Source organism: Ovis canadensis, chromosome 6, assembly GCF_042477335.2.
Source record: "Ovis canadensis isolate MfBH-ARS-UI-01 breed Bighorn chromosome 6, ARS-UI_OviCan_v2, whole genome shotgun sequence".
NCBI lineage: Eukaryota > Metazoa > Chordata > Mammalia > Artiodactyla > Bovidae > Ovis > Ovis canadensis.
This window is the reverse complement of record NC_091250.1, coordinates 21,918,743-21,941,588: the sequence shown is the minus strand read 5'-3', so window position 1 is coordinate 21,941,588 and position 22,846 is coordinate 21,918,743. Positions and strand designations below refer to the sequence as shown.

Below are 22,846 nucleotides of genomic sequence, written 5' to 3'. Positions count from 1 at the left end.
GCTGAGGAGCCCTTAATCCAGTCCATAGGAAGGCATTTGCTACAGAAAGGACGACTGGCGGTGCGGGAGACGCTGCCGGGAAGATTTCTGCACAGCAGTAAACAGGCGGCCGCCGAGAAGGGAGGGCAGAAGGTGGTGCTGGGGCCTCACACACGGTCTTTCCTCCCGTCTCCTTCTGCTCTCTCTCCTGTCCCTCCCTCCTCTTTTGTTCCTCTTCAGCCACAGCTTCTTTCTTCAATTCATCTGATGGCTAGAACCCTGGGCCCAGGCTGAGAACTGAACTCTAAACACAGTTCTCCCACTACCTACCTAGTTGGGACAAGCATTCCATCTCCCTGGAAGATGGACGTTTCACAGATCCAATGACTGAATCTGTGAAACATTTGGATTAAAAAACTTCTAGCCTTTCTTCTGGTCTTGGCGGTCTGTGATTCCTCCTATGATAAATGTTTTTTCTTCCCCAAATACTTAAACTTAAGACAGTTTCCTATTGAAACGTATAAGGACGAGGACAGCATCTACTTTCTGTATTTGGGGCATAACATCTAAACTAGCCAGTTGGATATGTTAGGGAGAATAATTTTAAAAACTCTAACAAGTATATGAAAATGGGAACCTGCAATATTTTCCTAGCTGCCTTCTTATAATCCTCATAAAAATTTTCTTAACAGTAGTAAAGTCACACTATGAGGAGAAGTTAGATAACTTTTTTTTCCTTATTTAGGCTGAAATTTAGTCTTAAAAAGAATATGCTAACATAGAGTATGCAGAATACACCTCCTTTGACTGTAGCACTGGCACATACTTTTTCTCAGCATTCGCTACATGAATTTGCTGGAGCCTAGCACGCAGTAGGCACTCACCAGGTAGTTATACATCAATGAATTAACATTTTTGAGAAATAGTAAATATAAAATGTGTTCCTTGTTCAGTACAAACAGCATGTTCACTAGTAAAAGCAATGTCCTGATTATTTTACTTCTAGTTTCTTGATTAGGAAGGAAAAAATATGTGCCTGATGTTCGTTGCTTCAATTTACTTCATAACACTGTCAAAAGTCTAGTAGTTTTCATAGTAAATACCTCATACAGTTGCAAGCAGATAGCATCTATGAATCCAACTTGCATACTTGGGATTTTGTTTTTTTTCTCCCGGTTCATTAGATCCTGAAAACAGAGAAATGCACATACACAGATCTGCATTTACTTAATGAGACACAAGTTGGCTCTGAAACGATGAATCCCTAGGTTAGCTGAGGAAGGCCAGATACCTGCCTACCTGCCTCTTCAACTTCTGGAGGCTCCTACCCCCCTGCACCAAACCATGCTCAAGAAGGCCCTGGTCCTCTCGCTCTCATTCACTGGGGCTGTGACTTTCCCTGCGTGACCCCCAGAACTGATCACTGACCTCAGATCAACTGGTGACCTAGAGTTAGGCACTGACCTAGGGTCCGTTGCTGACAGTGGCAGACACGCTTTCTAATTGTCTACTGATGTGGAATCAAACACTCTCAGCTTTGTGAAAGACGCCACTGAGGCCACAGTCAATTACAATTCAGTTCACACAGAGAGCTCTCTGAGTGAAAAGTACGCAGATATCACTGTTGCTTATTCTAGGGAGCTCATGACGGCATAAGGCAAAGCCAGCACCTCTGAGGGGAGCAAAGAGTCTATCTCAGTGCTTGTTTAAAATGAAGCAGATTCTCCGTTAGCTGTGACCACCACTCTGCTACCCTCCATTTTCTGAGAGGACTCTCAGCTTCTAACAAGCCTATTACTGTGTGTGCGTGTGTGTTTAGACACCAAGTCATGTCTGACTGTTTGTGACCCCATGGACTATAGCCCACCATGCTCCTCCGTCCATGGGGTTTTCCAACCAAGAATACTGGAGCAGGTGCTCATTTCCTTTTCCAGGGGATCTTGACACAGGAATCAAACCCGTGTCTCCTGCACTGCAGGAGAATTCTTTACCACTGAGCCACCAGGGAAGCCCCGACTACTATGTCTAGGAGACTAAATAATTGCAAAAGACTAATGAGACATAGGGTGTGCCCAGATGAGGCTAAGGAGGAAAGCAGAGGCAATGGTATCAGAGGAGGGGCCTCTTGTAACCACGGCCCATTTAATGTGGGCTCAATAAATGCTCATTTGAGTAAGAGAATGACTCTATGCACCATTTCCAGGAAAAACTCATCCATTTCAGGAAAAACTTCTTCATTGGTTGAGAAGAATCTTCTTGTATTCGAGATTCTCTACCTACCCCGAGCAAAAAATGCAGTATACAAATATTTAACAACAGCTGTTTATCAAAGTGCTATTTGTAATAGTAAACTCTACAAACACTATACCGAACAGTAAATAATAGTTGCATCTGTTTCATGTGGGGCTTACCACGTCTTCTCAGTGGTAAAGAATCCGCCTGCCAGTGCAGGAGACCCAGGAGATGTGGGTTTGATCCCTGGGTCAGGAAGATTCCCCTGGAGGAGGAAATGGCAACCCACTCCAGTATTCTTGCTGGGCTAATCCCATGGACAGGGGAGCCTGGCAGTCTACAATCCATGGGGTCACAAGGAGTTGGACACGCCTGAGCATGCATGCACTATTTCATGGAACCATTATAAATGGTATATAGGACAGAGCATCTGTCAGAATGCAAAGTGGCTTATGATATATAAATGGAAAACATCACAAAAAGCAGGTATGATCTAATAACTCAGAGTCTTTTCTGTCCTCTGTTATTTGCATGTTTTCTGTAACGAACATGTTTAATTCTTCAGGTAAGAAAAAGGACTTTATAAAAAGATGAGAAATTGTCTTCCTAAAAATCTCATAGAAGCACAAAAAGGAATCTACAACAAAAAAGTATATGAGTGATTCCTGCCAACAAGGTCTCATACTTACAGTGGGCTCTATGTTGAGCTCTTTTCTCTCTCTGTCTCCTTGGTCAAAAAATTCAGTGGCAACAAGTTCTGCTATCTGAAATCAATAACAGACTAAGTATGGGTAATTAAAGGCCTATCACTCAGTAAAACAGACTTTAAATGAAGATAATAAACCCATCAAATAACCACATCAGTAAAATTAGAATACAGCAGTAACAGTAAATACTTGATTCTTTTAGTGTGTACCGAATCACAAAGGCTAGAGTCTGTAATCTATAACTCAGAGAGAAGAGCAGTGTGTTATCTCAACCTCAGCAGTAGTGGGAAGAAAGCACTGTGTGCCCATCCGTATGCAGAATCAGTGAGATATTAAGCACCAGTTATTCCAGGTGCTGCGGGAAACACAGTATCAGGTAGGTCCTTATACTGAGGCTGACTGACATGCCTCTTAGGTTTCTTTCAGTCTACCAATTCCTCCTCTTCTCTCTTTTTAAAAAATGTCCTTATAATTTTGACTGTTGTTGAATAAACTGCGTTGTTTATCCTATAGTTTCCTGTTGTCTGGATTTTGCTGATTGTGTTTCCATAATGAAATTTAATGTTTCTCTGTTCCCTGTATTTCCATACACCAGTAATGAGATCTAGACACTTGATTCGATTGAGTTTTTCTTTTTTTTTTTTTCACTATGACTGTTTCTCAGGCTGTGCCATGTACTTCTGACAGTGGAATGCCTGGTCGCCTCTCTTGGTGATATTAACAGTCCTTCATGAGCTTTGCCTGGATCCATTAATTTGGAGGCTGCAAAAAGGTAATATACAAAGCAATCATTCCGTTTTTCTTTCTAGCTGAAATAGAATAAGTCCCCCACATCAATTTTTAGTTACCCTGAAGTATAATTTGTATAAATAAAGGAGAAATAACTTGATTTTCTCTATTATAATTACCATTGGAAAAAAAATAATAACTCGGTTCTCAAGCATCCAACAAACATGACTAAGGAAGGTTTTATTATTTTTATTATTATTCTGAACTTTGGATTTAAACATTTTAAATGTATTTCAGTCCTTACTGACACCCACATTGTTCCATTTTGGCCAACTGAGTTGGCTTCTTTATTCTTCTGACATGGCTTTATCAGTCTTTGATAGTTCTTGCTTTCTGCTATAACAAGATGTTCTTAGCTCATCTTGTACAGTTCCTGTTTTGGAACGGGCAATCAGCCATTTCTTCATGAAGTCCTCATTCTTTTAAACTGAGGTATTTAGAAACTTCAATCAGGGCACAAGCCTCGTTAATTTCTACCAGGGTGATCGTTATTTTTAAGCCCTTTTAATGAATGGAGCTTACACAATATAAGTTCATACAGTATTTCCTATTCAAATCAGGACCACAGGATTTCTGCAAAACCTTATCCACCTTGGATCTCTATCTTTCTACTCACACTGAAAATCCTACCTCTCAACAATATCAATATAATTTCTCATTTGCTTTTACCCACATCATCCACTATGGTGACTGAATATATATATGAAATTACCCCTAACATGATTCCTGACAAACAGCTTTAATGGTTTGTTGTTGTTCTTAGTGTACATCCCACTGGAGTTATATGGTCAAGTAATGGTTTTAAATCTCCTGGAATAAAACTGTCCCCCTCAGTGTGGTTTTGCAAACAAAATCACATTGTTTCATTTTGCTTCCCAGGTTATGTGATGTTTTCAAAGTTCAACTTTATAAACCCAATTTACATGGTTTCTAAGTTAAATCTACAAAACAAATACATGCAAGCAACTCTACCTTATATCTCTGTTCCCTCAATCTTATTCCCTCCTTCCCCTGTGGGAAATCCTTAACTTTTTACAGTTAATCCTGCTTTTTAAAAATATATGCAAATATAAGTACATACATTCATATTCCATCACCTTCTCAGATAAATGGTAGCATACCATACCCATTTTCTCTTCCTTGCTTTTTCTTTTTTACTTATATCTTTGTAATCACCCCATAGTAGTATATAGAACGTGCTCCTTTCTTTTTACTGTTGCAGAGACTTCATCATATAAATAAATACGACAGTTCACTTAGTACCATATTAAGGAACACTTGGGCTATTTCTTGTTTTTGCTATTACCGAAAGCACTAAAATGAATAGCCTATGTAAATATATTTTTATATTCTTGCCAGTGTATCTTTGAGCTAAGATTCCTAGAAGTAATAGTAAATGAGTATGTGTAAGCACATACTTCCAAACAGTTAGAATATTTTGCATTTCGTGTTTTCCCACAGCTTCCCCAACTGAGTATGCTGTAAAATCTTTCAATGTTTGCCAATCAGACAGTTAAGAAATAGTGTCTTAGTGTGGTTTTTCTTTTTCCCCAATGAATTGCATAGATCATGGGTCTGTAGTCACAAATGAATGTGATTAGGTTAACACACACCCCAACCAAGAAACTGTGTCTGTATCACTCAGAAGTTGCCCTCAGGCCCTTCTCTGTGAGTCACCGAACCTGCTCTGCTTCCTCCCCACTCAGCCACTATCCTCATTCCCTTCACCACTGGTTAGATTTGCCTTTTCTGGGAAGTGACATAAATGACATCACGGTATGTGTTCTTTTACGTCCGGCTTCTTTCACTCAACATATACTGTTGGAGAGACTTGTCCATGTCGTTGCCTGCATCAGCGTCAGCTTCTTTCTACTGCTGAGCAGAGCGGCACTGTGTGAGGTAGTGTGCTGCAGTACACTTATCCGCTCTCCTGTTGACGGACATTTGGATGTTTCTAGTTTCTGACTATGAGGAAAATGCTGTTATGAGATTCTGGACAAGTCCTTTTGTGTCCGTACAGTTTTAATTTGCTTCTTTCCTTGTGATTGAGGTTCTGAGGTCTTTTTAAATGAATAACAGCCATTCGCATTTCTTTCTCTATCAACTTTTTGTTCAAATCTTGGCCCATTTTTCAGTAGGATTGTTAGCTGTTTTCTTTATGTTTAAGAAGTGCTTTGATATTGTGGATATTAGCTATCAGATAAAAGTTGCAAATATTTTTACCTGTTCCTCGTTGTTTGGAGAAGGCAATGGCACCCCACTCCAGGTACTCTTGCCTGGAAAATCCCATGGACGGAGGAGCCTGGCAGGCTGCAGTCCATGGGGTTGCTAAGAGGCAGACATGACTGAGCAACTTCATTTTCACTTTTAATTTCATGCACTGGAGAAGGAAATGGCAACCCACTCCAGTTTCTTGCCTGGAGAATCCCAGGGACGAGGGAGCCTGGTGGGCTGCCGCTTGTGGGTCGCACAGAGTCGGACACAACTGAAGCGACTTAGCAGCATTGTCTGTTTTTGCTTATTGTGTCTTTGTCATGCAAAAAAGTTTTCTTAATTTTTTATTTTCATGTAATCAAATTTGTCAGTCTTTATTGTTTCTGCATGTGGAGCCGTAATTAGGAAAGTTTTCTCCCTCCTCAGCTATAAAAGAATCCACAAATGCTTTTACTCAGTACTTGTATGGTTTAATTCTCTGCACTGAGCTCTATGCCCCATTTGGAATTTAAGTGAGCAGAAGAGATCCAGTTTCATCTTTTGCCATCTGGCTTTGGAAGATGGGAAAACCATCCTAACATTATTTAGTAAAGTCTGTCTTTCCCCCAGTTATTTGAAATGCTATCTTAATTATGTAAATGTTCTATGCAGTTCTCAGTGTCCTATTGTGTTCCATGGGTCTGATACCAATTCCAAACTGTTTTAATTATAGAGGCTTTATAGTGCTGCTTTTTATCTGGACCCCAGCTTCACTGCTGTCTCTTTTCAGAGTTTGATTCAAAAGAAAGAGAAAGAAAGAAATTCTTTGCTCTTCCATTCTCTTTCCTGTTTTGAAATGGGCGTGTAGTGTTATTAATCATGGAGCAGGAAGGGCTGTAGAGACATCTCTTGCGTGCTTATGGCATGGCAGCTTCGGCGCCTGGAGAGCGCATTGCTGATCTTGTCAGCATGTGGTTCGGAAGGTGAGCCCGTCATTCCTGGGCTCCATAACTATGTATCCCACAGTCGTGACCAACAGCAAGTGTTGATAGCCTCAGGTAGGACACTTAGGGCCGAAAATGCAGCCTCAGAAAGCAAGCACAATATACCCAGCATCGCATGTATGCCCCACCCCCCTTATATTCAGCCTAGGGCCTTTATGCCTCAGCACCATGTTACGGCAGTGACTTATTTAGAGAGACGATATATTTCTAGCCACCTGACCCCAGGCTCTAATCAGAACCTTCGGCGTATCTTATATCAACATGTCCTATATTTATGAGCACCAGAAATGTTTAAGTTCTACTTGTTAATGCCTATTTAGAGTTGAAGTACAGCCTAATAGGCTAACCATAAGAAAACGGAGTTTGTGTCTTCTAATTATTAGGACTATTAAAGGGATGTGCTTAAAAAAAAAGAAACTGAGCTAGAAACAGTACTATTAAACTTTATCAACAGCTAGGTTTTTGCTGTGTTAATAATTATTAAGTCATAACAAGTGTTCTAAAACAGAAAAGTGTTTATGTCCATTTGTCTGCTTTTAATACTACTTAAAATTTAGATTAAAAGTTTCCCAAATACTTTAAAAGCTACATTTAAGAGTAAAGGTTTTTTTATACTTTGACTTAAAAAAAATTATTTATTTATTTAAATTGGAGGCTAATTACTTTACAGTATTGTAGTGGTTTTTGCCATACATTGACATGAATCTGCCATGGGTGTACACGTGTTCCCCATCCTGAACCCCCCCCCCCCCACCTCCCTCCCCATCCCACCCCTCTGGGTCATCCCAGTGCACCAGCCCTGAGCACCCTGTATCATGCATCGAACCTGGACTGGCGACTGTTTCACATATGGTAATATACATGTTTCAGTGCTATTCTCTCAAATCATCACATACTTTGACTTTTCAATTACTACTTTTTCATCACTAAACAACATACCCGTTGTTGAATAGGCCAGGGTTTTGTAATTGCAGAAAGATCACAAGCTGTCATCAGCATCGCTCTGTTAAGGAAAAAGAGGTCCAATACTCCTGTTTACCTTTATGTGACTATAAACCCTAGTAAATAGTTAGTTACTGATAAAAAGTTAAATTAAAACCCCATAAACTATAGAGACGGCAGTTTACAAAGACTAAAGAAACAGAAATAGAATTTATATGGAAGCAGAGCGGATACAATGGTATCACAGCATCAGTTGTTTTGGTTACCCAGTGAACCACTGGAATTTGCCCTCAAACTGCCTTGTTGTATCTCCAGATTAGCAGAAGGAGAGAAATTACTAACCTGTGAGCAAAAACGTGCCTGCTATTATTTTTTTTTCACTTTGGCCTTCCATTCTCAGTGACAGTATGGTGAAAACACATTGATTACTAATAATTATCTGTGAAACATCATCAGCTATCCTACTGATAAAACCCCCATGACAGCAAGAACTGTGATGGGTCATCCTAGTGCACTCAGCACACGTCGTGGCTCCTATGTGAAAAGTCTTTAAATTACTGAACAGTACCTGCTGGAGAGAAGAGGGAAATGAAAGGATATGGTGCTCTTTACTCCTTCTCTTGTTAGAGAAGTTGAAAGTCATGTTGGACTCTGGAGGCTGTGACAAGGTGCTCTAGACCTCAGTACTGTGACTACTGCATGAAAACGGTTTCTTTTTGGTGTAGTGACTTTCCATGTCAGGGCTAAATACCTGCCATCGAATTCTTTCAATCTGTTTGAGGACATAGGCAAAAAGGTCATCACTGTCACATATGGAAATGCTCAAGGTAAAGGACTGCGTCACTTGTGCCTCTAGGGACAATCTAAATGAAAGTACATCTTCCCTAACCACACTAGGCCACAAAGAAAAGGGTTTTGGGCCTCAGACTGTCTCATACCAACTCTTATCTCAGGTAATGAGTACACCAGAGAAATGTTTAATCGTGAAGGATTTCAATAATGCTTGCCAAGGCAAACTGTCTCCCCCAAAGAAGACCATGCAGTGTCTGGATAAGCTTAAGTACAGTCTGGACGGTGAAGAGTGGAGGAGGCAGCCTGAGTGCTAGGCGTACTGAGTGCTTCTCTGCAAGAGGCTAGAAGTTAGGAGAGCACAGCAGTGAAAGCGGTGGCACAGACTTGGAACTGAGGTTGGATTCCATTTTTGTCACTGGGAAAAACTGGCCACAGATTGCAGCAGTGTGTGTATACGTTTCTAAGGCACTGCTCTAAAAGCATGTTGAGTCTCTTACATGAGGCATGACACTTGTATGAACAGACAGCTGGACATGCGTATGTTTGTTTACATGTGAAGTGATGCCTGTCTATCTACAGAGATGTCAGTTATAAAACTGTAACAGAGCACTATCCTCAGTCTTGTTACTACTTCTGTCTTTATTATTCACGCTTAGTTCTTTTTTATTGGTCTAGTTCTTGTCATGGAAAAGGCAGTGACAGTAATAGCAAAGGATGGGAGGGAGGGAAGGGGAAAACAGGTGAGAAAAACAGAACCCTGAAGCTCTGACTCTACAACTAACACCAAAAAGAGATGTCCTTTTCATCATAGGGAAAAGGTAAAAGTAGGTAAAAGTAGGAAGTCAGGGGATATCTGGAGTACCAGGCAGGTTTGGCATTAGAGTACAAAATGAAGCAGGGCAAAGGCTAACCGAGTTTTCCCAAGAGAATGTACTGGTCATAGCAAACACCCTCTTTCAGCAACACGAGACAACTGTACACATGGACATCACCAGATGGTCAATAACAAAATCAGATTGATTATATTCTTTGCAGCCCAAGATGAAGAAGCTCTACACAGTCAGCAAAAACAAGACCAGGAGCTGACTGTGGCTCAGATCATGAGCTCCTTATTGCCAAATTCAGACTTAAATTGAAGAAAGTAGGGAAAACCATTAGACCATTCATGTATGACCTAAATCGAATCCCTCACCATTCATTATATAGCAGAGGTAACAAGTAGACTCAAGGGATTAGATCTGATAGAGTGCCTGAAGAACTATGGACAGAGGTTCGTAACATTGTCCAGGAGGCAGTGATCCAAACCATCCACAAGAAAAAAAAATGCAAAAAGCAAAATGGCTGTCTGAGGAGGCCTTACAAATAGCTGAGAGAAGAAAAGAAGCACAAGGCAAAGGAGAAAAGGAAAGATATACCCATCTGAATGCAGAGTTCCAAAGAATAGCAAGGAGAAATAAAGCTTTCCTCAGTGATGAATGCAAAGAAATAGAGGAAAACAACAGAATTCCAAAGACTGGAGATCCCTTCAAGAAAATTAGAGATACCAAGGGAACATTTCATGCAAAGATGGGCTCGATAAAGGACAGAAATGGTGTGGACCTAACAGAAGGGGAAAATATTAAGAAGAGGTGGCAAGAATACACAGAAGAACTATACAAAAAAGATCTTAATGACCCAGATAACCACAACAGTGTGATCATTCACCCGAAGACAGACATCCTGGAGTGTGAAGTCAGGTGAGCCTTAGGAAGCATCACTATGGACAAAGCTAGTGGAGGTGATGGAATTCCAGTGGAGCTATTTCAAATCCCAAATGATGATGCTGCGTATGTACTGCACTCAGTATGCCATCAAATTTGGAAAACTCAGCAGTGGCCACAGGACTGGAAAAGGTCAGTTTTCATTCCAATCCCAAAGAAAGACAATGCCAAAGAATGTTAAAAGTACCGCACAATTGCACTCATCTCACATGCTAGTAAAGTAATGCTCAAAATTCTCCATGCCAGGCTTCAACAGTATGTGAACCAAGAACGTCCAGATGTTCAAGCTGGATTTAGAAAAGGCAGAGGAACCAGAGATCAAATTGCCAACATCTGTTGGATCATAGAAAAAGCATGAGAGTTCCAGAAAAACAACTACTTCTGCTTAATTGACTACTAAGGCATTCTGCTAAAGCCTTTGACTGTGTGATCACAACAAACTGGAAAATTCTTCAGGCGATGGGAATACCAGACCACCTACCTGCAGGTCCAGAAGCAACAGTTAAAAAGGGACATGGAACAACAGACTGGTTCCAAAGTTGGAAGACTGTATATTGTAACCCTACTTATTTAACTTATATGCAGAGTATATCATGCGAAATGCTGGGCTGGATAAAGCAAGCTGGAACCAAGATTGCTGGGAGAAATATCAATAACCTCAGATATGCAGATGACACCACCCTTATGGCAGAAAGCAAAGAGGAACTAAAGAGCCTCTTGATGAAGATGAAAGAGGAGAGTGAAAAAGCTGGCTTAAAACTCAACATTCAAAAAATGAAGATCATGGCATCCAGTCCTGTCACTTCATGGCAAATAGATGGGGAAACAATGCAAACAGTGAAAGACTTTATTTTCCTGGGCTCCAAAATCACTGCAGATGGTGACTGCAGCCATGAAATTAAAAGATTTTTGCTCCTTGAAAGAAAAGCTATGACAAACCTACATAGCATATTAAAAAGCAGAGATATTACTTGGCCAACAAAAGTCCATTTAGTCAAAGCTATGTTTTTTTCCAGTAGCGTATGGATGTGAGAGTTGGACTATAAAGAAAGCTGAGCACCAAAGAATTGATGCTTTTGAACTGTGGTGTTGGAGAAGACTCTTGAGAGTCCCTTGGACTGCAAGGAGATCCAACCAGTCCATCCTAAAGGTGATCAGTCCTGGGTGTTCATTGGAAAGACTAATGTTGAAGCTGAAGCTACAATACTTTGGCCACCTGATGTGAAGAGCTGACTCATTGGAAAAGACCCTGATGCTGGGAGGGATCAAAGGCAGGAGGAGGGGATAACACAGCATGAGATGGTTGGATGGCATCACTGACTCGATGGACATGAGTTTGAGCAAGCTCTGGCAGTTGGTGATGGACAGGGAGGCCTGGCGTGCAGTCACGGGGTCACAAAGAGTCGGACACAACGGAGCAGCCAACTGAACTGAAGGTCTGACTGCTGCTCTGCCATCATGTAAGAGAAGTAAACACTTCACAGTCGTGTTCTTGCTCCAGCAATCTTCAGGATGCTATTTTTAGGTCTTCCAGTCAAAAGAACTGTGAGTGTGAACAAGGGAACCCTACAGCCTTGTATGACACTCCACCACATTTAAAGGTCCTTCTAGGACAAAAAGAATATTGTTTTGAATTTGCAAATGCATTTATTTCCAAGTAAATACTTATATTTAGCCCTTTGTATAACATCTGTAAGAATTCTGACAGCCTCTAAGATCATCACATTGTAATAAATAATTGCAATAAAACTAATTGGATAGAAAAACCAGCTTTAAGGATAGTAATCCTACTTACAAAAACAACTCCTTTTGATGAGGATCTTCCAAATTGAATTGATTTTTTCTTATAAGTTCAAAAAATTCTCCTCGTCTCCTTTAAAATAAAGAAAAATTTTGGTAGTTATGATGAGTCCCCTAAGCTCTTATCCTTTTGGTGAACAAAGGCACATCAAGTAAAATTTCAGGGAAAAGAATCTCTAATGGTTTTTCTCATATAAGAATCTTATATTGTTACATATATTCTTATATATCAGAATATATAATCCAATATAAGAATCTTGAATACCTTACTTTCCTCCCTTCTACCATATTCTTTGGCTGAAATATTAAATCTTAACTCACTTTTAACTAAGGTCGCAAGTAATGGAAATTTCAGTTCTTGAATATGATTTAAGACAATGAAACAATGTGAGTTAAAAACCTGATGCTGAGAATGATTTAAGAAATTCTGCATATGGTGCAAGATCTCTATGGTTTCAATTTAATTTCATACGTCTCATTCACATAGTTTTTTACTCTGTACCAAAATAGATGTCAGTATAAAGCTGTGAAGTTCTTCTGAAGCAAAGACAGACCAGTATAAACTGATGTTAGCTCACTGTATAGCGAACACCTCCGTGTACTCAACATTGATAAGCATCTTGGAAAACTGCAAGACAGGAGTTCTTTTCGTAACATTTAAACCAAAGTCATGGGACACTCATAAGAGAAACTTGCATAACAAAACTGCCTGTCTGTGACTGAATACCAAGATGACAAGAGGTTTCAGAAGGATCCAGAGGGGAGACCCGTGTGCCTTGAAAAGGTCAGGAAGTCTTTGTCGTTTCAGGTACTTTTCAAATTATTGGTAACTTGACAGTCTTTATCCTGTAGTCATTTTGAGCTGAAATTTACAATACATATATATATATATATATATATATATTACCCTAATTAACTTTAAAGTGCTCCAAAGTCCAAGGAAACAGACTCTTCTAGACAGAAGTTACTTTTAGATGTACAGTAGTGGCTATCTGGTGTGAGGTTTTGTGTGTCTGTTCTGTTTGCTATTAGTTCTCAAGAGGGGCTAAAACCACAGTGTGCATCTGTGTACAGCTGGGGAGAGGCCCTGGCTCCCAGGAAATCCCGTGAGCATGACTGCCCCTCTGCCTTCACCCCCACACATGCAGCAGAGCGCTTGGTCTCTGTGTGGGAAACAAACAGCTGCCCAAACCCAGCAACGTCGTGCCTTTCTTTCAGAAAGTAAGTTTAGTTATGCAAACACACACCTACATCACTGACACACTCTCACGCATGCTTTAATTCTTAAGTCGTTCACTTCATTAATTATAAGGGTCTACATTAATACTCTTCTGCCAAAATCCAATAAAAAGAAACAAGATTTACTTGTTTGGCACTCAGCTCCTTTTCCTGCCCACATGGGCTTAGATAATAGTTTAAGGGACTGTGAAATGGTCAGAAGTTGGGGGAGTGAGGGACAGGAGGAAAGGCAGGTGCCCTTTATAGAGGACGTTATTGTATTCTTTAGATTGGCCAGCCACGCTTAGAATGACCTTGAGACGGTCATCTGCTTTGTGCAGAGCTTCAAAGACAAACGTCAGAAGTAATTCTGTATTCTGTTATTTCTAGCATTAAGCAGACTTTTCTGGCTTCCTTGTTTAACAAACTGCTCCACAGTCTGATAAACAGCTTTGCCAGGACATTGGTTCTTATAATCTAAAAATATCCCAATGGCGATTTTTAAAGTTGGAAGCTGTGCAAACACATCCAAAATCTATCTATCAAGATATTTCTTAAAACTTACTTTATGTACAGTGCTAGGTCTGTAGCTAAAATAGCTTGCTTGATTATCTTCAGCGTGGTCTTATATTCTTCAATGGAGAGGCCACTGAGAATCTGATTGCCCTTTATAAAAAAGAAAACCATCATAAGCCCTCCACTTGGAGACGCTGCTGCTAAGAACAAAATCTGAAAATACAGTCACATCTCTTACACACATTCTGAACTCAGGAAGACAGAGGACACCTACTTACATAAGTCAATACCATGAAGTAATGTTTCCCCTTGAGGCACCCACCCCACCACCTTGTCATTTGAGGAAAACACAGCTTCATGATGGTTCATTGACCAAAGTAAGCATGTTTTTCCAACTCTTGTACTTCTTGGCTTTAGTCCAGGTCCAAAAGTTAATGACTATATACCTTTTTCCTTTGGGCAAGTTAACTGCTAAATCTGACAGCAAGTAAAACTTTGAAAAATCAAAATCTATATTAATAGATACGAAGAACTGTAAATTATTATTTTAAAAATAATTTCTCTGGCTTCTATAACAAATTCAGTAACATTTCTGGTGCAGATTTATATTTTTTTAACTTCTTATTGGGAATAGTGCTTATTCTTAGGAACATGTGTGGTATAGATGGGTAGCGGGCATGAGCAGTGTGTGCTTCCTCAAGAAAGGAAGAGTTTGAAACATCTATAAGGAGAATCTCAAAGATGGCTAATCCGTGTGCAAATTATCTTAAGTTTTTGCTATGTAACCATTTTTAAAATTTCTTGCCTGTAATTTAAATCACAGTGACTCACTGATCTTGAACTAAGTAAAACATACTTTGGCTACTCAGACTATACTCAAAACAACATCTGTAAATTGAGTCAGATGTGCTTCCTAAACCTTAGCACTGAGGGGAAAAAACCCAGAAGCTTAGAAATAGGACGTGGAGGCAAAGGATTTGCTCTGAAAAGAGAAAACTGCTGAGCTGGGGTCAGACATTGGTTAGAGGATAACTAGTTGCCAAAATTGTGATATATGTCTAATTAATAATCTATTATTATGCAAGAAATACTAGTTTTAAATGTAAATCACTTTAGATTCTGGACAAAACAGTACTGTTCAGAAGATAGCTTCTGATACTTTTATTTAATATAAGACTATGTTAAATGAAAAAGTAGAAATGTCTTTTGGTATTATACTTTAATTTTCCCTTCCACGAGCAAAAGCTATAAATTCTTATGTATTGGTGTTTACAAAGACAGAATGTAGAGATGGGTGTTATAAAATGAGGCCAGCCATATATACAGCAAGATTCCTTTTGTGTTATAATATATTACATAGTAAGTTATGTCATCTGATAACAGAGAGCAGTGTGATAGGAATACTGTACAATATGCTTTTTAAGAAAAAGGTTAAGCACATTTTCTTCAAAACTAAAACAGGATATTAAAAATGAAGTTTGAGCTGAAGGGCAAAGACAGCAAACTCCAATGAAGGTACAGATGTTTCTGCTATAATTCAACATAGACATTCCTGACAAGTCTCAGTTCAGAAAAACCACACACTAAAAAAATAACACGGTGTATGGGAAAAACAGTACTGGGGGAGACCACTCAAAGCCTATGCAACTTTTAAACTAGAGCAAAAAACAAACCAAGAATTAGGACATCTGAAGGTAACTTGGACAGGCCAGGCTCACAAGTCTGGCAGCTGCCTCTGAGGACATTAACGCAGCACAGAAACAGCGGAATGGAAATGCTGGTTTATGGAGGCCCAGGGCAGTGCAGATAGAACTGGCCCGCGGAGACAGTGGGGCTGTATCACGGGAGGCACTGGGGGATGCGCAGCCCCCCTCCACGGCCCAGCGCGGTCCAGGGCGAGGGCGTGCCTCTGGGGCCAAGTGCCCACTTCCAGTACTCCTATAACAACGGAAAGGGCCGCACGGGCAGGAGCCAAGCAGAGCGTTTCTTCCTTTCTTGCTGAAGGCTGAGATTCAGCTCCCATAATTCTGACACCTAACCCAAGAGAACTTGTGCACGAAACAGTACAATTTGTACATTTTAGCGACGTCATCCCCCTACCTCCCACTCACATACTAATTCTCATTAAAAGTCACATCTGTAGCAGACAGTCTGCACTAGAGCACGTGCAGAATTTCCAAGGAGGTGCCAGAACTGGCCACATAGCTCTTAGCCCTTCACCCACACTGAGAGGCAGGACTGCATCCCTCCTCCCTCAAGTAAGAGAGAGCAGCCTGCAGTCACTGTGTATCTCCTGGAGTCGGGTGGGCGGGTGGGGACTACAGTGCACGCGGGTCTGATTCCTGTCTGGAAAACTGAAAAGGCAAGACCCAGGCTGGCCAGGCCCTCTGACTGAGCAGGAGGGAGAGGTTGCTTCCATTCAGGATGGCCTGCCTCTTCTGAGTTTTGGATGCATTAGGTCTCTTGAAGTCCTGTCCTTTTCAAGAGGACCACAAGGAGGGCCAAGGAACCTCAGCAGAAAGGAGATGAAAGTCACTACTCAGAGTTCCAGGAGCTGAGGAGGAAGTCAGGCAATACACTGGAGAGAGGTGACTACGCGTATTACAGGGGACGACAGTGGAAAAGCCCACAGGTAGGGTGCATGGGCACGATCATGGACTTACTCCTAAGTTGTTTCAGACACCTATGAGGCGCAGAGAGGGGGACAGGCGTAAGAGCACCAGTCTGCTGAGTGTTCTGGGCCCTCTTCTTTCCTGTTCTCCAGGACGTGGGGACTTGGGGTGAAGAAGGAGTCAAAAGAAGCCTGAGGAGGGACGAAAGAGGCCAGCCGGGGCAGAAAAAGAGGACCTGAAGCTTTAAATCAGGTCCAGAATCTGTACTGTCCCACAGGACTGGACATTCTGGTTTCTAACTTGAAAACTATGCTGTATTTTGTGATGTAAAGCAGTAACTAGAAAGCTTTTACTTAAAAAGAGTCACCACAAAAGTCATAAGCCTCTTAAGTTTTCTAGGGCTCAGGGAAGAACGAACCCAGCGGGCAAATGTAAAGAGATGGAGACAAAATTGCTTTAAAATGATATACCACGCGTTGTGTTTTTTCAACATAAGAGTCTACAACTTTCTTTTTTTTTCTCATTATAAACGTAATATGTCCATACAATGGATAACGCGAATGATGAACAAATCCGAATCAGAAAATAAAAAAGCTAATAATTTAAGTAGACAGAGACAGCCATTGTGAAAATTTTGGTGTCTATCATTTGAATATTTTCCTTAACATAAATATGACTGGCATAGCATATCACATGCTTTCTTACAATGATAGTCATTTAGCCAGTATTGAATAACTTTATTCCTTAACAGAAATGTCGATTAGTGGTCAGAAGTTTCAATAAAAAGAGGAAAAGGTATTGCCTGTGAAAGACATTTGAGAGCAGTATAAACCACATCATTTGGCAAAAACAAAAACAGAACTAACAGAGAGCCATAAAATACCAGCTTTGTTTGTTTCTAATTCGCAATAACCAAACTGAGGCAAGTAACCAGTTCTCCCTTATCAGGCAACATTAAAACAGTTTTGGCTTCTAGAGAAGTAAGGCTGTGGGGATCTCAAATTGTTTTGGCTTTGCCTTTCTTACCCAAAAAGGAATAAAGCGTGCTCAAGAATTTATGATGCTGGGAATAAATCCAAAACTAAAAATAAGACTGAATTTATACACTCCCCTTTGAAAGTCCACAGCCATAAATGAGGGACTTACAGGACTATTAAGGATCATCAGGCACTGGTCAAAATGGTGATGCTCCATGATCGAATGGCAGTAGAGCTGAGCCAGTGGGTGCTCACTTCTGAAACACGGCAGAAGAAAGAGAAACAAAGTTTAAAATATGGCCAGTTTCCCCAGCATACCAGTTATCAGTTTCTTCTTGTTACTGGTTAACTGGAAAAGAGGCGACTTCATAAAAATTAATCCAACAATTGTCTCTCCTTCTGCTGGAAAGAGTGAGGTCATCTCTGGGAAATACATGTCAAGAGTCAAATGGATTTCAAATATCAATGTTAACTGCTCCCCGTTCAAAGTACGAACAATTTCATTGCTTTTACTATTAAAATAATAACAGTAGAAGGAATAAGAACAAAGGATTACTCTCTCTACACATGGGAGAAAACAACTCTGAGACAGCTGTAGCAACAACACTTTACAATTTCAAAAGTGCAATTGCTTGAAAATCTGAAATACCGATTTCCATATAAGTCTTTGTTCTGAAATAAGGCTGAAGGTCAGCGTCTCTGTGCACATGCCTGTGAGAGCTGTGGGTGGTGAGAAGCAAGGGAAAGGGGACCAGTGTGTGCACGTCTGCCCCACCAGAGGCGGGAAGGAGACAGCTAAGTTGGAAAAAGCCCCTGTGGGTGCCGCTGGCTGCAGTGCAGGACTCGGTGCTGAACTCGGGGAGAACGGTAGAGACCATCTGGCCAAGTAAAGTGGTGTGTGCGTGCTAAGTCACTTCAGTCGTGTCCGACTCTTCGTGACCCCGTGGACTGTAGCCCGCCAGGGTCCTCTGTCCATGGGATTCTCCAGGCAAGAGCACTGGAGTGGGTTGCCATTTCCTTTCCTTTCTGAAGATTCCTTCGGGATCTTCCAGACCCAGGGATCAAACACACGTCTTACATCTCCTGCACTGGCAGGCGGGTTCTTTCCCACTAGCGCCACCTGGGAAGCCCCTGTTAAGTAAAGCGGTGAGGAGGGAATATCACAGTCAGTTCGCCATGTGTAACAGTCACAAATCAAGTTCTGAAGCATCATAAGCAGAGTCCTCCATCTCCTAGTCCTCATGGCCCTTCACATGGGAATAGAAAGCACCACTTCCACTATTGGTTCTTTCAAAACAGCAGAAAAAGTTACAGTTCCTGAAAGTCTGTTCCTTAGATTTAGAGGAAAGGGGTTGATCAACTGTAAAGCACCAGACAAGCCTTAGATAATGCACCTGATTGCTCATTCCTTCATACTGCTGTATGAACCTTTATTTTACTTTGTGCTTCATTTGTTGAAGATAGGGACGCTACCCAAGACTGAGGAAAGGTGACGCAGGAGAAAATGAGCTAAGCGTGAGAGCAGCTTAAGGGAAAACAAAGACAGTAAACCGGAAATAGAGGTAAGAGAGCGGGGAATCTCATCTCCTCCTCATACCACCAGCAACGCTGCTGACTCCCAGGCCGCCACGTCTCGTCACTGTTGTGACCTTGCTCCCACAGTAACTCCGGCCTTGCCTTCTGTGCTCCTTTCATATCTAGTAAGTTGTGCCATGAGTCAGATCCTGTGCTGATCACTGGGCAATGGGAAGACAATGGGATGAACCGAAACAAGCAGATCTGTAAGGAAAATTCGCTGGAACCATTCTGGAGATGCATGGAGACTACCGGGGTTCAGTTAGGAGCCTAGAGATGCATGGAGACTACCGGGGTTCAGTTAGGAGCCTAGAGATGCATGGAGACTACCGGGGTTCAGCTAGGAGCCTGGAGATGCATGGAGACTACCGGGGTTCAGTTAGGAGCCTAGAGATGCATGGAGACTACCGGGGTTCAGTTAGGAGCCTAGAGATGCATGGAGACTACCGGGGTTCAGCTAGGAGCCTGGAGATGCATGGAGACTACCGGGGTTCAGTTAGGAGCCTGGAGATGCATGGAGACTACCGGGGTTCAGTTAGGAGCCTGGAGATGCATGGAGACTACCGGGGTTCAGCTAGGAGCCTGGAGATGCATGGAGACTACCGGGGTTCAGCTAGGAGCCTGGAGATGCATGGAGACTACCGGGGTTCAGTTAGGAGCCTGGAGATGCATGGAGACTACCGGGGTTCAGTTAGGAGCCTGGAGATGCATGGAGACTACCGGGGTTCAGTTAGGAGCCTGGAGATGCATGGAGACTACCGGGGTTCAGTTAGGAGCCTGGAGATGCATGGAGACTACCGGGGTTCAGTTAGGAGCCTGGAGATGCATGGAGACTACCGGGGTTCAGCTAGGAGCCTGGAGATGCATGGAGACTACCGGGGTTCAGTTAGGAGCCTGGAGATGCATGGAGACTACCGGGGTTCAGCTAGGAGCCTGGAGATGCATGGAGACTACCGGGGTTCAGTTAGGAGCCTGGAGATGCATGGAGACTACCGGGGTTCAGCTAGGAGCCTGGAGATGCATGGAGACTACCGGGGTTCAGCTAGGAGCCTGGAGATGCATGGAGACTACCGGGGTTCAGCTAGGAGCCTGGAGATGCATGGAGACTACCGGGGTTCAGTTAGGAGCCTGGAGATGCATGGAGACTACCGGGGTTCAGTTAGGAGCCTGGAGATGCATGGAGACTACCGGGGTTCAGTTAGGAGCCTGGAGATGCATGGAGACTACCGGGGTTCAGTTAGGAGCCTAGTGGGAAACTGTTCCAGTAGCCAGGTAAGAGAGAGCCTGGATTAGAGTGGATCTGGGAGAACTGGGGGCTCTACTGGGCTTGGTAGAATCCCAAACAGAGAGAGCTGTTTAAGGAGGTGGGCGAGTCAGGAGCCCGCAGGAGCCCCGGTGTTGGGAACTAGCGGTGATGAGAGAGATGAAGGGGGAAAGCAGAGAGGCTGTTCCTGCAGTGTCATTTATCGACACAGGGAAACAGGGAGAAGACGATGGGGGTGAATGAGGGAAGCTGACTAGATGAGCGCTCGACGTATTGATTTTAAGGCGGCTGTAGTCCAACCACGTGGGTATAAATGTCTGGACTGGAGAGACTCGGGTCACATCGGCATGCTTGGAAATCTGAGCCGTGCGAGCAGTCTCCAGGGAGATGGCCTGGGCTTACAGAGGCCCCAGCAGAAACAGACCCGTGATGCCCTCCACATCCTGCCTGGACGCTGCGGTCTTTGCTGTGGCAACAGTGTTCTCTCCACTCGGACCAGACCTGCTACTGCCATGTGTCTGCACTTCTGGAAAACTACTGCGGCCTTCCTCCTGCCCTTCACTTAGGAAAGCAAAAGCTTCTAGATACCTGATATCTTCCTTTATGTAAGAAACTTCAGCACATCCAGTGTCAGCATCTGTTTTACTCTGCTGGTTGTTTGTAAGTCTATTACCTGTTAGATTGTATTCCTTTCCAGTTTGGTAGATTCCTTTTCCCCAGTGATAACAAGTACTCTCTGCTATAACGTGTCCAGCCCTGTGCTAAGTAGTTGATTTCATTTTGGTGTTACTCTCATATAGGACGCTTTAGCTCACCACGTCAAATCCTCAGGCCCCCCATACGGCAGCCGCTGTCGTGGCGTCCAGCGCCAGGCCTGCTGTGACACACGGCGTGAGGAGCCCGTGAGGAGGTGCCCTGCCGGCCCCGCAGGGACGCCTCATCTCTGCCCACAGGAGCACTCTGCACTCAGGCCGCTCAGCCGGGAGGGTGCGGGCGAGGAGGAAGGGCCTGCGCAGGTCAGCTGTGCCCGCGGGATTCGGCGCGGGTGGAGAGCCGCCCCTCCCCATTCGTCTCCGTCCTGCAGACCGCTCTGCGTCTCCCGCCCTGGGCCGCTCACAGGCTCCTGGCGGCACTGACCACCGGGTGCCGTGTGCGCAGACATCTGGCTCCCTCGTCGTCCTCCTGGCCTCCTCTCCTCTCCATTTCCCACCATCAGGCCTGCATTTCCACCCCCTGGGGTCACATGCACCCCTGAGCTGTATGCACGCCGGCTTCTGTCCCAGGCTCTGCTCCAGGGTGACCCAGCCTGAGATGTCGCAACAGCATTTTAGCAATTGTGTTTTTAGACAGCCGAAAGTTCAGAGAGATCATCTAACTTGTTCAAGGTCAACACAAATGGCAGAGCCGGGGTCACACACATCCTCTTCACCGTGTGCCTCTGGCTCATGACCTGCAGCACTCTGTACACACAGCATCTCCTCACCGACCTAGCTGCCAGACTAGAAACACAACAAGGCAGCTACAATGGAAACGTGCTTAAAATTTAGAATGCATATTGCGTTTTTACACCATGCAGAAAGGACTGTTTCACATTAGAGAAGATTCTTGGCCTGTGAGATAAACAAATGCAAATTTACTTACATTTTTAGGTGTTTACTCACATGGTTCACCTTTACTTATGTTGTAAAACTCTGGATTTATGAGTCAATGACAGGGTGACAAGTGCCCCCAATTCTGTCTTTGCAAAGATACTCGTGGAAACCAGTGTATCCTCCGTCCTGTCACTCTCACTCTGAAACACGAGGCTACATCGCCGCCTTCTTCGAGGTCATGTCACAAGGACACTTTAAGCCACTCTTGCTGCAGGACTGTCCCCCGCCGCTGCTAGTGAGCAGTCGTGGGTGAGCACACCCCCCTGCCTCTCCTCCTGCTCTGCTGCTGCTGCTCCATCTCTGAGCGGTGTGAGGACACCGGGGCGGAAATCAGACCAGTGCCTCAGAAACCAGGAGGAAATGGAAGTGCTGGGAGAAAACACAGCCGCCCCAGCACAGTATTCCTTTCCACTGGCTCTAACAGCCATCATTTAATCTGGCTTCTCATCCACATATATTGCTCTGGGCTCAAATCTCTTAGCTACTCTTTGTAACCCATGCCAACCCATTTACTTCTCAACTTCACAATTGCTCTCCAAATCATCGTGATCACCTGCCAGTCAGGGCTTATTTTATGTTCCCGTTCTCTGTGATCACAGATACTCAAGTTGATGGATCATTTCACCTTGTGACTCCAGTTCTCTGACCTCCTTGATTCTGCCGATTGTCTTTTTTTCACAACAGGAGACTCCCTTCTTTGTTCCACAGCATCGAGCTGCTACCAGGCAGTCTCTGCTAGTCCCTGTCCCTCTCCTCTCTGGGACAGAGCAAGATCTTGAGCTCTTGTCTGTCGTTAATAGTACGCGCCTGTGAAAATAGCTAAAACTTGCTGAG

The 22,846-nt window shown here is 43.0% G+C and overlaps 1 protein-coding gene across 4 annotated transcripts in view; it reads right to left on the bottom strand.

The window, feature by feature from the left end:
* Positions 1–22,846, bottom strand: part of PDE5A (phosphodiesterase 5A) — a 151,293-nt gene that overhangs the window by 5,206 nt on the left and 123,241 nt on the right. For all 4 annotated transcript variants that reach the window (XM_069593386.1, XM_069593388.1, XM_069593387.1 and 1 more), the window contains exons 15-20: positions 17,691–17,778; positions 13,982–14,082; positions 12,194–12,271; positions 7,844–7,907; positions 2,901–2,975; positions 1,083–1,166 (exon numbers count right to left, since the gene is read on the bottom strand). In XM_069593386.1, coding sequence (XP_069449487.1) covers positions 1,083–1,166; positions 2,901–2,975; positions 7,844–7,907; positions 12,194–12,271; positions 13,982–14,082; positions 17,691–17,778 — 490 coding nt within the window. The remainder of the gene's footprint in view (positions 1–1,082; positions 1,167–2,900; positions 2,976–7,843; positions 7,908–12,193; positions 12,272–13,981; positions 14,083–17,690; positions 17,779–22,846) is intronic.